We start from the raw sequence: 15,783 nt of genomic DNA, 5'->3' as shown, positions 1-15,783 counted from the left end.
TGTGATCGGTTACTTCTTAACTGGTGTAAACATTCCAGTGCACCTCTGAGAGGGTCAGCCTGTCCTTTGTTCTGATTTAATCAATTGTCCTCAGGGGTGCCAGCCTTTACCTCAGAGTTATCAATCTGCCCTTCGTTATGGATGCACGTTGATGATTCTTTGATGTCCTTTAAGTCTCTTGACTCCTTCTTCCTTGACTCTGGCTATAACAATGGCCTTTACACCTTCTCTTTTCCTGATGCATACATCCTCATTCACACAAACCCACTGAGAATACAAACAGTAGTGTTTTATATCGAGCAAAAAGGCATTGCAAATGAAACCTTGCCTTCAATGTTTCTCTAATCTACTTAACATAGACACAATAGAGAATCCTGTCTCTTATTTACTAAACCTTAAAACAAAGACATGTAGATTTAACTAGAGTGCCTAATTTGTAATACATAGAGGAAACCATAGTAGACAGTGTAACTTATCCTAAAACAAAAGGTGACCATAATCAGTCAGAAGGATTGTTCTGGTCTGTCATTCCTTTCTGCTATTCAAACAGGGTGGCTGACAGGATGAAATCAAATCATACATTAAATTCTCTCAGTACATTATAAAATCCAGCTCCTACAGCCATATTCGAGATGTGGGCGTACCATAGATTTATATACAGGCAATATGATATTTTCTGTCTTTTCTATCCCTTGCTTAATGATTCCCAACATTCCATTCGCTTTTTGCTGCTGCTGCACATCGAGTGGATGTTTTCAGAGAACTATCCATGACTCCAAGATCTCTCTCTTGAGTGGAAACAGCTAATTTACACCTCATCATTTTGTATGTCTAGTTGGGATTATGTTTTCCAATGGGCTGCACTATGTGCTATCCTGACATCTAGTACTGCTGAGATCCTGCATTCAGTACTGTCCCTGCCCTTCCTGTTCCCTTTCTCCACTGAACCCCACCAGCCCATGCTTCCTGTTCCCAGCTTCCCCAGGACTCTCTCATTGTCTCTGGACCTCTCCGTCAGCAAGAAGCAGTGGCAGGGAGACTTGCCCTCTCTCTGGAGTCTTGGATTTCTGGGACATGGATTTACTTTGTGTGTTTTGGGAGCCTCTTTGAAATTGAGTGTCTGTGACATTAACCACGGTGCAATCTGGAGTGTTGAACAGCTGTGTCCCCTCAGTTTCCCAAGCTGGGGTGACTTTTACACTGGTTTACTGTGAGAGCAGCCGCTCCTGGGCAGTTAACACACAGTCTCCAGCATGTAACTCGCTCCCAGCTACACAGTATTTAGTGCTGCTAGTTAGGTAATAATTGGAGATATACCAATCTCCTAGAACTGGAAGGGACCTTGAAAGGTCATCGAGTCCAGCCCCCTGCCTTCACTAGCAGGACTAATTTTTGCCCCAGATCCCTAAGTGGCCTCCTCAAGGATTGAACTCACAACCCTGGGTTTTGCAGGCCAATGCTCAAACCACTGAGCTATCCCTCCCCCCTTAGTGACTCATGAGTTACAGTGCAGCACAGGAAAACCCCAGAAAAGTCTCTGTTCCCAGACTTCCCCCAGAAATGTGCATCTTTCCCTGTCCAGCACACTACTGAACAAGGCAAGCTCATATGACGTCTGTCATTTCATCTATGGAAAATGACATGCACCAGCCTTGTTATCCCATGTAGATGAGTGGACTCACCCCTGCGGCACCCCCTGCTGGTGACTTCTGGGAATTGGCTCATTCCAGCTCCGGTGCACCCTCTGCAGGCCGGTGATCCGCCTGTCCTCTGGCCCCCCATGTCCCTCCCTGTACCTGGTGCCCCTTTTACCTGGGGTGCTGCCCTCTGGCAGTAACCCCTCAGTCTTAGGGTCTCCCCTCCCCAGGGAACTCCCACCCTCTCTATTCCCACCTCGGCTCAGTATAAGGCCAGTCATCATCTAGCCCCACACCCTAGGGCAGGCTGCAGTATCAGCTACTCATCACTGGCAAGGAGGGTTTGGACCTGCTGCCTTGGCCTACCACTGGGTTGCCTCTGCAACCCCCCCAGTACCTATTGCCTTCTGTTAGGCCTCGGCCTGGGGCTTTCCAGGCTGGAGCTCCCCAGCTCCTCTGCCTTTCCCCAGCCCTGCTTCACTCAGGTACCCTGTGTCCAGCTCCCTGCAGCCAGGTCCATCTCCCTCTACAAACAGAGAGAGATTCTATCTGCCCCTGGCTTCTCTGCCTTTATAGGGCAGCTGAGTCTGTTTGGGGCCTGGCCCCAGCTGCAGCCACTTCCCCCAAGCAGCCCAGCCTAAAAGCTGCTTTCTCCAGCCACAGCCCCCTCCCAGGGCTGTTTTTAACCCTTCAGAGCAGGAGCGGGGGTCCACCCCGCTACATCCCAAATGCAGTTTCCAACACACTTTAATCCAAACACACTAGTTGGATAAAACAATAAAACAAGATTGTTAATTACCAAAAAAAAAGATTTTAAGTGACTACAGGTAACAAGTCATAAAAGTCAGAATTGTTTACAAAAGAAATGCAAGATAAACCACAAATAAATTTGTTAGTCTCTAAGGTGCCACAAGTACTCCTGTTCTTTTTACAAACTAACAGGTAGGTCAGGGGTGGGTAAACTACGGCCCGCAGGCCACATCCAGCCCCTGAGCTCCCGGCCGGGGAGGCTCCCCCGTCCCCTCCCCTCCTCTCCCCTGCTGTCCCCTCGCCCCCGCTGTCCCCCTGCAGCCTCAACATGCCGCGTCACCAGCGGTCTGGCCCACCGCTCCTGGGCAGTGCTGCAGAGGTGGGGCTGCGAGCTCCTACTGTTCTGAGTGGCATGGTAAGGGGGCTGGTCTGCGCACTCCTGAGGGACCCCGTGTCTAGCTGCAGCAGGCTGCGTGGCTGTGGTAAGGGGGCCAGGGCCAGGGGGTTGGATAAGGGGCAGAGAGCCCTGGGGGGCAGTCAGAGGACAGGGAGCAGGGGACGGTTGGGCTGGCGGTCAGGGGATGGAGAACTGGGGGGTTTGATAGGTGTAGGAGTCCCGGGGTCTGTCAGGGGGCGGGGGTGTGGATATGGGTTCATATCCAGGACCCCACCCCCTACCCAACCCCGCTGCTACCTGTCCCTTGACTGCCCTGACCTCTATCCACCCCCCTGCCCACTGACAGACCCTTGGGACTCCCACACCTATCCAGCCCCCGTCCTCCCAGAACCTCCGCCCCATCCAACTGTCCCCTGACTGCCCCCTGGGACTCCCTGCCCCTTATCCAACGCCCCCACCTCCTTACCATGCCGCTCAGAGCAGCGTGTCTGGCAGCCACGTGGACCACGCAGAGCCAGACACACTGCCCAGCAGGAGCGCACAGCCCCGCCCCGCAGGAGCACTGCCCGCGCGGTGGTGTGGCTGCGGGGGAGGGGCTAGCCTCCCCAGCCAGGAGCTCAGGGACCGGGCAGGACGGTCCTGTCTGCTGGATGTGGCCCGTGGGCCGTAATTTGCCCATCCCTGATCAAGGGCATAAACCTATTGAGTCAGCAAGACATGCAGGGGTATGTCGGTGTGCTGAGACCTCCGAGGCTTTTCCATGCCCTGTGCTGTGAAGCTTGTGTTTGGGACACAGGAAGTACAAGCCACATGGCAAAGGGAATATAAAGGGCAGCTGCATCATCTCCATTTTGTCTTCAATCCCTCTTCCTACCTCTGGAGCAACTTCTCTACAAATTGAAGCCTGGAACAAAGGACTGAAAGACCCATCGAACTTGTGGATGTGTTCCAGACGGACTTTCAAGCCAGCAGCTCAACAATACTGCTAATAACCTGATATATAGATTTTGGAATGCATCTCACTGCTTTTCCATTTAACAACTTTTTTTGTGTCGTGTCCTGTCTTGTCTTTCCATGCTAAAGGATTGGCTGGCAGTGTGGTCTTTTGGGTAAGATCCAAACCTATAGTGATCTTGTAATGTGGCTGACCTTTTGGGGTCAGAAAAACATTTTGTATATGAGCAGAGTTTTTAAATAACCTCTCACTGTACTGGACCTAGGTGCTGATTGGGAGTCGGAGAACTGGAATGCAATAAAGGGGCCGTGTGATTTCTTTTTTCAGCTTCTCGATAACCCGTGTGTGGGATCAGAAGCACAGTTTGTGACTGGTCGTTGAGTTTAACTTCAGTGTTAACCACCAGTTTTGGGAGCATCTGCTCTCCCTTTTTCATCCTGCCCTGACCCTGGCATTTTCAGTGTGGACTGCCCCAGGCACACCCGTCACACTAAGCACTGAAGTTAAATTAATAGAATGTTTTTTATGACAAAGTTATGAAATCAAGTGACCTCCTTTGTTTTCTTTAATCTGAGCAGGGTTTCCAATTTCCCAACCTGATGTGATCTCCCAGCTGGAACAAGGGGAAGAGCCATGGGTCCCAGACCTCCAGGGTTCAGAGGAAAGAGAGATCCTGAGAGCTCCCTGCACAGGTGAGGAAATATTAAACCAACTCAGAATCTGTAAGTGCCTGAAGGAAACATCTGGGATGCCCTACAATGCCCTTGGAAGGTCTCTCAGTTCAATATTGTCCCTAGCAGGGGTCGTATCCTTAGGGTAAATATAGCTCATGGCTTCCTGTAGACCCTAGCAGACACCAGGCAGTAGCTTCCTCCCTTCCCCCTGTGAATTTGGATGGGATGTGAAGCCTGAATTGATCCCCTCCTCTCTCCTGTTTGGGGAAGAACTTGGGGGAGTTCAGTTCCTGATTTTTATTTGACTTCTCTCCAGTACTTGTATTGGTTTGGCCTTCCCCTTTCCATCCTTGTTTGAGGTTTCTGTCTCTATCACAGCAGGTGACACAATGGTATGTGAGAAAGAGGAGGAGAATTCTCAGCAGGAAAATGTTGAGCAAGTGGATAAACACAGAGAATTATCGAAAAGATCGAAAAGGAATGTGTCCTGGAGTCATAATCCGGAAAAATCCCATGACATTCAGCACAGACCAGAAGGGGAGCAGGGAAACCAGCCAGGGGAGAAAGTGGGTAAATGTATTTCCTGTCAGGAAACTCAGAAGGACCTCAAGGAAACCATAACACAAAAGGAAATCCTCAGCAGAAAGAAAAAATACATGCAGTGAGTTTGGGGAAAACGTATGTGATTACTCCATCCTTATAAAGCATCACAGAATCCACACAGGGAAGAGGCCCTATGAATGCACTGAGTGTGAAAAATGCTTCCCTAGCAGCTCAGCCCTTTCTCAACATCAGAGAATCCACACAGGGGAGAGGCCCTATGAATGCAGTGAGTGTGGGAAAACCTTCAGTCGCAGTTCACACCTTATTACGCATCAGAGAATCCACACAGGGCAGAGGCCCTATGAATGCAGTGAGTGTGGAAAATGCTTCACTAGCAGCTCAGGCCTTTATCAACATCAGAGAATCCACACAGGGGAGAGGCCCTATGCATGCAGTGAGTGTGGAAAATGCTTCACTGACAGCTCAGCCCTTTCTCAACATCAGAGAATCCACACAGGGGAGAGGCCTTATGAATGCAGTGAGTGTGGGAAAAACTTCACTAGCAGGTCAAACCTTCTTACCCATCAGAAAATCCACACAGGGGAGAAGCCCTATGAATGCAGTGAGTGTGGGAAAAACTTCACTAGGAGCTCAAACCTTCTTGCCCATCAGAGAATCCACACAGGGGAGAGGCCCTATGAATGCAGTGAGTGTGGAAAATGCTTCACTGACAGCTCATCCCTTTCTCAACATCAGAGAATCCACACAGGGGAGAGGCCTTATGAATGCAGTGAGTGTGGTAAATGCTTCAATAGCTGCTCAGGCCTTTATCAACATCAGAGAATCCACACAGGGGAGAGACCTTATGAATGCAGTGAGTGTGGGAAAAACTTCACTGTCAGGTCAAACCTTCTTACCCATCAGAGAATCCACACAGGGGAGAGGCCCTATGAATGCAGTGAGTGTGGGAAAAACTTCACTGTCAGGTCAAACCTTCTTACCCATCAGAGAATCCACACAGGGGAGAGGCCCTATGAATGCAGTGAGTGTGGGAAAACCTTCAATCGCAGTTCACACCTTATTACGCATCAGAGAATCCACATAGGGAAGAGGCCCTATGAATGCAGTGAGTGTGGGAAAACCTTCAATCGCAGCTCAAACCTTCTTACCCATCAGAGAATCCACACAGGGGAGAGGCCCTATGAATGCAGTGAGTGTGGAAAATGCTTCACTCACAGCTCAGCCCTTTCTCAACATCAGAGAATCCACACAGGGGAGAGGCCCTATGAATGCAGTGAGTGTGGGAAAACCTTTATTACCAGCTCAGACCTTATTAGGCATCAGAGAATCCACACCGGTGGGAGACCGTATAAATGCAGTGAGTGCGGGAAAACCTTCTGTGGGCACTTAGCCCATGTTAGTCATCAGAGAATCTGCAAGGGAGATCAACAACATAAACACCTCTAGGGCTATCAATACTTTTTTTTCTCTAATAATTTTTCTGATTCCCACATAGTAACTTTTAAAGCTGTTTGAACTATTTGCAGCATGGTTATCCCTCAGTTTGACCAGATGAGGGGCCCATTTTTGCCTTTTGCAGTTTGCCCTGTTTTGAGGTGGACCCATTTGTCCTTTCTATCAACTCCATTATCCCATGAGTAATTCGAGTGTGCCCTTCCTATCAGGAACCAGGGAGCATCACATTTATACTATTCTTCCTATTTCAAAGTTATTGTTAGTCACCAGTGATACAGATTGTATCATTGCCACTTGTTCTCACATTGCTCTGGGTTGTGCTGAAGAGCAGATATAATGGGAATTTTTCAAATTATAGTTAAATGAAGAGGAGCAGGGGCAGGAAAAAAAAGTGTAATTTCAGCCTCTGTGACACTGGAAGGAGATGGGGAGACGCAGAGATTCCCTTCTTCCCCATCACTGCAGAACTGTTACCTTTTGTCTGAGCCATGCAGAGGTTATCATCATCACATTCTATCCATCCACTTCTCAAAGTGTCCTGTGAGGAACAGTTCTTAGCTGTCTGTGCTTGGAGATGATGCTTTAACTTCTTTAATCTTATCTCAGTGTCGCTCTGACTGGAGATGAAAGTGTCAAAGACCTGGAAGGGGAATTCAAATGGATCCCAAACACAGTGTGATCATTGGGAGTTTAAATCCCAGGTTCCATCTATTGGTAAAGCCACTTCTGGCAAGGTGAGTGGTTTTGTCCCCCATTATGGCAATGCTCGGATACTAAAAATTTTGTAAATAACATAACTGGCTATTGAGACAGTGCTGAGTGAAGTATGTTTGAATGGATCAGAGGAGAATGTGATGGGAGAATCTCTTGTCCTGATTCTGAATAATCAGATGTAACCTGCTCTGGAATTTCACTTCACACTTTCATTGCCATGTATTCTAGCTCTCTGTGATGTGGGTTTCTATCTTTTCTGAAGGCTGTTTGGTCACTCAGTTGGATATTAGTTCAGTTTGATAGGATGTAGCTCAGATTTATTGGAGAATTTAAGACAAATGACTATTTGCTAAAGTCATCATTTCTCACTTCAGCTTTGCTTTTTCCCCGTCCCTGCATGATGTCATGGAGAAGGTTGAGGTGCAGTTCTGTGTGCATTAGAGGACTCTCCAATTTACTGGACAGGCTAACAAAGAAACAGCAGTGATTTAAAATCTCTACCCAGAAATGGTGAACAACAGCGAAACCCCAACTAACTGAAGGAAGTGCATATGATCACAGTGTAGTTCAATTGTTTAAGTCAATATTGTCCCAGATGATCTGGGGAGAAAATTCCATGCTAAGTGATTTTTGAACTAGGCACAATGCCCATGTATTTGGTTCCAAAGCCTTTGTAACCCAGGCCCTACAGAAGATCTTTCCTAGCTAATCTTATTGTATCGGAGATGCTGCCCTTCATGATGCAGATGTTGAGGAAATAGAAGTGGAGTTTTGTTGAATTTATCCTTTGTAGGTGCTAAAAATGTATATCGAATCAAATCCGTTTTGGAAATCTAATAGCTGCAGAAAAATAGCTATTTTTGAATAGAAACTCCAGCTCTGGTCACTAATGAAGATTGTGATCCAGCCCTTTATCCAGTCCCTTGCCTGGAACTGTGCCACCAAATTAAAGAAAAGCTGGGCATGTTTTGGTAAGCCTCCATGTTTTGGTAAGCCTCACTAACACTGCTGAGATTTGGAGTGGTTTTGTAAAGGATTCTACTTCGGAGAAGTGTAAATTTACCCTACCCAAGGCCAAGGATTTGGAAAGAGCTGGGGCTGAAAGAGTCCACACCCAGTTCTTGGTTTCCACTCCAGTAAAGGAAGCTATGGTGACCAATGACCCAAGGAAAATTGTTTGTACAACTCCATTTCCTAGTTCAGTGTCACTGATTACAGTTCCAAAGGATGCCAGGTTACATTGAGAACAATCATCCTTCACCATTTGGATCCAAAGAGAGAGTGCTTCAAAGGACATTCCTTCCCCGTGGATCCCAAACTGGCTGCCTGATTGGGTAACAAGGACTTCAAGGCTGTAGAAATGATAGTAACCAATGAGGCAATGAATGTATCAGGCTCCAATTTCAGACTTCCGGATACTCGCATGTTGAGTTCTAATTCTATGGTTTTGTGTCTGATGCTCTGGCTACACAATAAAGCTGATGTTGGTGCAGCTGCACCAATGTAGCTGCGCTGCTGTAGCGCTGCTATTACAGACGCTTTCAGCCAATGGGAGAGATTTCTCCTATCGGACTTGATTAGTCCAACCCTCGCAAGCGGCAGTGGCTCTTTTGGCAGGAGAAGTTCTGCTGCTGATGTATCGCTATCTACACAGGGGATTAGGGCTGTGTAACTACATTGCTCAGTGGTGTGGATTTTTCACACATCTGAGTAATATAGTTAACCGATAAATGTCTTTAGTGCAGACCAGACAGTTCTCTCTTGCGTTTTATGCATTTACATCACTTCTCTATCTTCTCTCACTTCGAAAGATTAAAAGTGTGACATGAGAGAGATTTTTCCTCATGATGCAAAGATTCCCACATAGGAGATCCCTTCCACCAACACATACTGTAGAAGATCCTGAGATATATGAACTCACAGAAGTGGTTGGGACAAACCACAGCTTGAGCCAAGGTTCAGTTGTTGGCAATGGGCATTAAAAGAAAACTAACATATGTGACCAGAATTTGTGATCTTTGAATATGTTTTTATCATCTATTAAAATGAGATTATTGGTGAAGTTATTAGTTAAAGAAGAAGAGACTAAATGTGTGATAATCTGAAGTATTTTGGAAAACTGAAAGTTGTCTTTTTTTGTTTTGTTTTGTTAGTCGTACAGGAAATGATGGCTAATCTTGAAAAGTTAATTTGATTTAATTTATCCCCTGTAGTGTAAGGAGTTCTGGTGGAAAACCTCACTCCAAAGGTTGGGGTGGGAGAATGTGTGTGAGAGTGTGTATAAGAGAATATTGGCCCAGTATCGATTTTAATATTTTGTGTTTTCAAATAGAATTTATTTTGCTTAGTTTCAAAGTCAATTTCTATTCAAAGGAAAGCTACTTGAGGAGATATGTTGTATAAGTTTTTACCCACTTAGACTGTAAGGGTCACTGTCTTCCCCACTTCTCTAATTTGCAAAGGAAAGGCCTGACATCTGTCACAGGATGTGTCCAGCAGGTAGGCCAGCTGCACTCATCAACCATCAATATAAAGAAAAAGACTGAAATCCATTGCCTTTCAGGTCAATAAGCCAGCTAAAGGCTGGTCGATGTAGAAAAGCTCTGTTGGCAGAGCTACATCTCTCAGGGGTGTGAAAAGTCTTCTCCACTGAGAGAAGTCGTTAATGTGACCTGAGCCCCAGTGTAGACAGTGTTGGGTTGTCAGAAGAATATTTCCAGTGTTTGAAGTGTAGACACAGCCTTAACATCAATTCCAATTTTGACCCATCTCCCTATGTGTGAGAAAGTTACTGGTATGGAGGGCTGAGCCAGCTGTCTGCTCACCTGGTTCCTCAACTGTAGCTACAGCTCTTAGTGCCCATGAATGCAAAGACTGAGAGAAATGGAGAGTTCCAGCCATTGTCATTTTAGTATCTTATTGTTCCTCTCTCTGTTTTTTGTGCTGGCCTTTCTGTTCTATCAGGAGGTGACTGTATAGCTCAGTGCATCTGTGACAAAAGCTCATTGGTGCCAATTGGCAAAGGGGTCACTGTTCTTCACAAGCAACTCCTGTCTCAGACCTGACAAACTCCTCACAGCTAATACACTGCTTTTATGATATTTATCCAGGAAGCATAGCAGTGAGATCTCTACTGAAAGCTTGTAAATTATTGATACTCCTACTCACTGCGAGAGGTGTGTCCAAGTCATAGTTAAGGGGTAATGTAAGTACATGGAAAATTATGCCCATATGGTATTGTTGTGAAAGTGAGTCACCCCAATCATAGGTCTTGGTGGGGATGGCCCATTCCAGTGGGAGGGAATTGGCACTCTCTTGCTAGCCAGTTATGTGATGTATTGCTCCATTGTCAGCCTCTGCACCAACCCAGAAAAGCCAATGGAAAACCATCAAAGACAAATTATAAACATTGAAACCCTGTGGAAGTGACAAGGACAATATGAGAATGAGGAGATCGTCCTTTCTGTGAATATAAAGACAAAAAGACTGATTCAGTTCATAACAGGGTGGAGAAAAACACTCTGGATCCATTCATCTAGGAGATTCCTAATGACCAGTGGTGCTTCATGAAAGGCAGGGCCGTGGCTCCTAGGGACTAGCAATCAGTGAAATTGACTGAAGTGGGAGGTGAGACTCTACTTAGATAGGAAAGGTAACTTTTTTAAAAAGTGTAGGTTGCATTTTCTGATTTTGTTTAGTTGGTAACAGTTGGTTTCCATCACTCATGTTTGTTTAAATCTCTATCGGTTGTTAAATAAATTTCTGCTTCTTTGATAACTATACTCAAGTGCTGTGTGAGATACAGTAGCAGTGGTCCACAGTAAAACTAGTAACCTGGGATATACCATTGCTTTGGGCAGAGAGAATCTGGGATTTCTCTGAGTATCTGGTGATCCGGGCTGGACCCCAGAGGGGGACACATTGAAGGAACTCAGGGGTTAGGGTGGCTGCTGTAGCTCAGAGGAGGGTCCTTGAGTGCCTGACGGGCTGGGTGAGTTTGGTCACTAACACCCAGCTGCCAAATGCAAAACTCCGTCTTCCTAGTGGAAGGTGGAAACAAGGAAACTCGCATTCCTCGGCTCCCTGAGAAGGGTCACAATATGTCTCCATGTTGATTCACCTGTCAAATGCACACAGGGAAAGCTCCCTATAGCATAAAACTCTGCCACATGAAATCATGAAACATGTGCTCTTCACTCTGTGAAAGCATGTAAAGAATCCAAGCGCTGGAGGGTAGGGTGTGGGTCCAGAGTGAACTAGACAAATTGGAGGATTGGGCCAAAAGAAATCTGAGGAGGTTCAACAAGGAGAAGTGCAGAGTCCTGCACTTAGGAAGGAAGAATCACCTGCACTGTTACAGCCTGGGGACCGACTGGCTAAGCAGCAGTTCTTCAGAAAAGGACCTGGGGATTACAGTGGATGAGAAGCTGCATATGAGTCAACAGTGCCCTTGTTGCCAAGAAGGCTAACAGCAGATTAGGCTGCGTTAGTAGAAGCATTGCCAGCAGCTTGAGGGAAGTGTGTTAATTTCAAACCTGCAGCTTATTCATTTCATGTGATGACCCCTCCTAGTTCTTGTGTTATGAGAAGGAGTAAATAATACTCCCTTCCTTGGTCCTTTAAAAGATATTATGTGACCCCCCTCCTCCTTGTTGTATCCATGTTGGTCCCAAGACATGAGAGACAACACCGCAAAGAACAAGGTTCAAAGTCAATGCACATGGGAGAAGCATCTTGTGTTTCATTCCTTATGTCCTAGTCCCATCGTGTGGCCATTTCCTTTCCTTCCTTTCTGTCAAAAGCTTTGGTGTTTTGCACAGAAACATTATTTCCCCAGGAGAGACCCAGGAGTGAGGGCTGCGTTCCTGTGCCAAACAGTCACTAGAAGGGGGCAGACAAAGGCCTTTAGGACGAGGCGTCCGTCACTGGCAAAAAATCAACTCCCTCCTGTGGTTCCGCGGGCAGCAGGAGCAGCTGCAGCTCGGTGGCCCCCGGCAGCACTCCTGGGGTGGCCGGAGCAGCAGCAGGCCCCCTGGGGCTCCCCCCCCCCCCCGGGGCAGCAGCTGGAGTGGCCGCAGGTTGGCAGGGCTTCTCCCCTGGTAGCTGGTGCTCATTATCCATCAAGTAAATCAAAACACTTCCACCTGCAAGTGGATTTAGCCCAGGACCCTCAGAGTCAGCAGCTCTTACAGCCCCCACTGAGCTCTCTGGTCAGGTGTCCTAGCGCCGGAAGCCTCCTGTTTAGATCCTAAAATAGCATTTTTGCACTGGACGTAGCTCCACTGTTATTTTATTGAATTGCTTCAAAACAGCAAGTCAAGAAAGTCTCCTAAGTGCCAGGCTCTCTGCCATGGAAACAGCTGCCCCTGCTCTCCAGGAGTCTGTGCGTTCCACCCAACAAAGTACAAACCTCTGCACTGAAGGGGGGTCAGACAGTGACGGTAACACAAATCTTCCGACTGTTAACCCAAGTCCCTTCCTTTCTTTAACCCAGGACGTGCCAGTCACCTGTTAGCCATGGTGTTATCTTCATCTTAAAATACCTCTCAGGACATTGAACAGAGGAAGTGAAACCCCCTCCCCCGAATGGCTCCCTGTTGAGACGTTGTACCATACCTGCCCCTGGAGCCTGTCTGGTTTTATATCCTTAGAGCTTTTTCTCTTCAAACCCCTTATCCCAATCTCTGGGCCAACCTCCGCATTTCAGAGTTTAGAATTTACTGTCCTCACCCTGGTATGGCACTTTCCATGGGAATTAGACAAAGTGAGTGGGGGAAGCTCCCTGGCTAATGAAAACCGATGCTTTGGGTGAGGCCTGAACTCATAACCCCAGCAGTGCGCCCGCCTCACTAGCCAGGTGTGCCCCTGTAGGTGCTTCATAGACAAGCTTGGGAAGTGTAAGGTAGTTACCTGTGTCTGTGATTAACCACTTTCGTGACCTAATTGAGAGGCTGATGGTCCAAACCCAGGTGAAGATAGAGGTAGTTTGTTTTTTTTAGTGATGAGACTCCAGTACATTTTAACAGGCAGTAAAACGCCTCAATTCTGGTCTAGCCTCATTGGGCAAGCATAAGTGGTGTTTTTGCCAGATGCATTGGTGGTACAGTGGTGAGCGTAGCTGCTTTCCAAGCAGTTGACCTGGCTTCAATTCCCAGCGAATGCAGCAATGTGATGTTTTCTCTGCTGGGAATGGGTTTAATTTCAGTCACATTGTATCAGTTTAGCAATGGAACGAGAGAATCAGTGTCCTGCAGTTCATTAAACTCCCAGTGGAGGAAGAAAGGGCAGGACTATACAATGAGCTGTTGGAGTTATCCTGGTATTACAATGTTTGCTTTATTTTTTATTTTTTTCCCTTTACTTCCCTCTCCCTTTTAGACTCAGAGCCTTTAAGGTCAGACGGGACCAGTGTGATCATCTAGTCCGACCTGCTGCACCTTGCAGGCCAAAAGACCCCACCCACCCACTCCTGTAATAGACCCGGGAGGGGAGGCAGCTCTGTGCACTGCCCCTACCCCAGGCAGCACATGGAGGCCCTCTGCTCCCCTCCCCCCATGGGTGTGCAGAGATGTGCCAGCAGCACTAAGGTGCCTCCCTGCCCACTCTGCCTCCATCTCTCCGTGCCACTCCCAGAAATAGCCGGCATGTCCCAGCATCCCTGGGGTGGGGAGGTCTCCATGCACTGCCCCTGCCCCGAGTACCAACTCCACAGCTCCCATTGGCCAGGAACTGCAGCCAATGGGAGCTCTGGGGGCAGCGCCTGCAGGCAGCGGCACACGGAGACCCCCTGGCCCCGCCCACCTAGGAGCTGCTGCCAGAGGGTTGTGTGTACCAGTCACTTTGGGAGCTGCACTGCCCGGGGTAAGCACCACCCCTCCTGCACCCCAACCCCCTCCCCCAGCACAGAGCCAGCACCCCGCACCCAAATTTCCTCCCAGAGCTTTGCTTGTCTTCCTTTCACCCAGAACCATCCTTCTCCTGGGCTGCAAGTAGCCACCCCTGGGAAGCCAAGAGGCAGGCACAGGATTCTGCCTCCCAGCAGCCAATCGCACCTCCCCAGGCTTTGCAGAACGAATAGTGGTAACCCCACTTAGCCGCACTGAGGCGCTTAGCTTCTGCCCTGCCTTCCTCAGCTCGACTTTCCTCTTTTGCCCCATTGCTGCCTCACTCCCTCCTTTGGCAAGTCACACAGAGGAGGCAGCAGGAAGAGCCGGCCGCCATAGGCCAACCTCCCAGGGCAGAGGAGACCAAGCCACAAGGCTTCAAAAGGTGACTGGCCAAGATACTCTAGCTTTCCCCTGCTGATTCCAAGGCTTTTTCTCAGCTCATTTCACTACCCTCTGTCATGCAGGGGTTGGGGTTATCGCAGGTGTTACCCAAAATTGGGCCAGCTAGTCAGCGTAGGGAGCACTAATGACCCACCAGAGTTTGGCAGAAAGCAGCACGTTTATTATATTGATAGCCAAGCTCAAAAGAAGGGGGGGCAGGGGGTGTCACACTTACACTCCCAGGACAGGCACGGCACTGGAGATGTCTGGATTCTGCAAGGTAAGTGGCCCACAGCGCCGTGATGCATGGTGTGATGAAGGTAAGTCTTCCTGAGGCACAATGAAATACAACGCTGTGAACCACTGGCCAGGCGGTCCGGGCAAAGGGCATTCACTGGAGGTACAAGCTTGTGAGTGCGCTCCTGAGCACATGGCCCCTTCCCCTTTTAAAGACCTGCACCTCATGGCCTGCGACTAGAGATGACTTGGCTGCATCTGGTTGGTCACACTCCACCTTGGGCAGTGTCCATGCTCTGGGTGCGTGAGTGCTGCCTAATTAGCGTCCCAGACACCTTGTCTACCTGGGAGCTCTTCTGCTCTTCAACTAGCCCATTCATCCCACGAGCATTCCAGGGGGGAGCGGGAAGGGGAAAGCCACTTCACAGGCATTCAGAGAGGGAGAGGAGACAAAAGTGGGAGCAGGGGAAGTATAACAGACCTTCTGAGCATAGAAATCACTGCTGTTCTTACAACAACAGGGACCGGCCACTAGGAGCTGGGACAAATAAGCCAGCATGTTTCTGCCTGGTTTTGAACAAGGGACCTTTTGCATATTAGGCAAATGTGATAACCACTACACTACAGAAACTCTGTCCCAGTATATTGCTCCTCCCTTCATAAGACCATAAGAATGGCCATATTGGGTCAGACCAAAAGTCCATCCAACCTCACATCCTATCTGCCAACAGTGGCCAATGCCAGGTGCCCCAGAGGGACTGAACCTAACAGGTAATGAGCAAGTGATCTCTCTCCTGACATCCATCTCCACCCTCTAACAAACAGAGGTTAGGGACACCATTCCTTACCCATCCTGGCTAATAGCCATTCATGGACTTAACCTCCATTCATTTATCTGCAAAAAGAACAAGGAGTACTTGTAGCACCTTAGAAACTAACAAATTTATTTGAGCATAAGCTTTCCTGGGCTAAAACCAACTTCATTGGATGCATGTAGTGGAAAATACAGCAGGAAGATATAGATTATCTATCTATCTATATACATACATACATACACACACACACACACACACACACACACACAGAAGATGAAAAATTGGGTGTTGCCATACACACTATAATGAGAGTGATC

At 47.9% G+C, this 15,783-nt stretch overlaps 1 protein-coding gene and 1 non-coding gene across 2 annotated transcripts; one reads left to right on the top strand and one right to left on the bottom strand.

The window, feature by feature from the left end:
• Positions 1 to 5,109: 5,109 nt before the first annotated feature.
• Positions 5,110 to 6,408, top strand: LOC120385080 (zinc finger protein 135-like; the record flags this gene model as incomplete). The annotated part of the gene is made up of 1 exon (XM_039504206.1): positions 5,110 to 6,408. A coding segment is annotated over one exon (1,299 nt), but the record flags the coding sequence as incomplete, so codon positions are not given.
• Positions 6,409 to 15,209: 8,801 nt separating this feature from the next.
• On the bottom strand, positions 15,210 to 15,282 carry TRNAI-AAU. The gene has a single exon. It is a non-coding gene; the product is annotated as a tRNA-Ile (tRNA).
• Between the last annotated feature and the right edge of the window lie 501 nt (positions 15,283 to 15,783).

Source organism: Mauremys reevesii, linkage group 17 (genome assembly GCF_016161935.1).
Source record: "Mauremys reevesii isolate NIE-2019 linkage group 17, ASM1616193v1, whole genome shotgun sequence".
Taxonomy (NCBI): Eukaryota; Metazoa; Chordata; order Testudines; family Geoemydidae; genus Mauremys; species Mauremys reevesii.
This window is presented reverse-complemented; position numbering and strand designations above follow the sequence as displayed.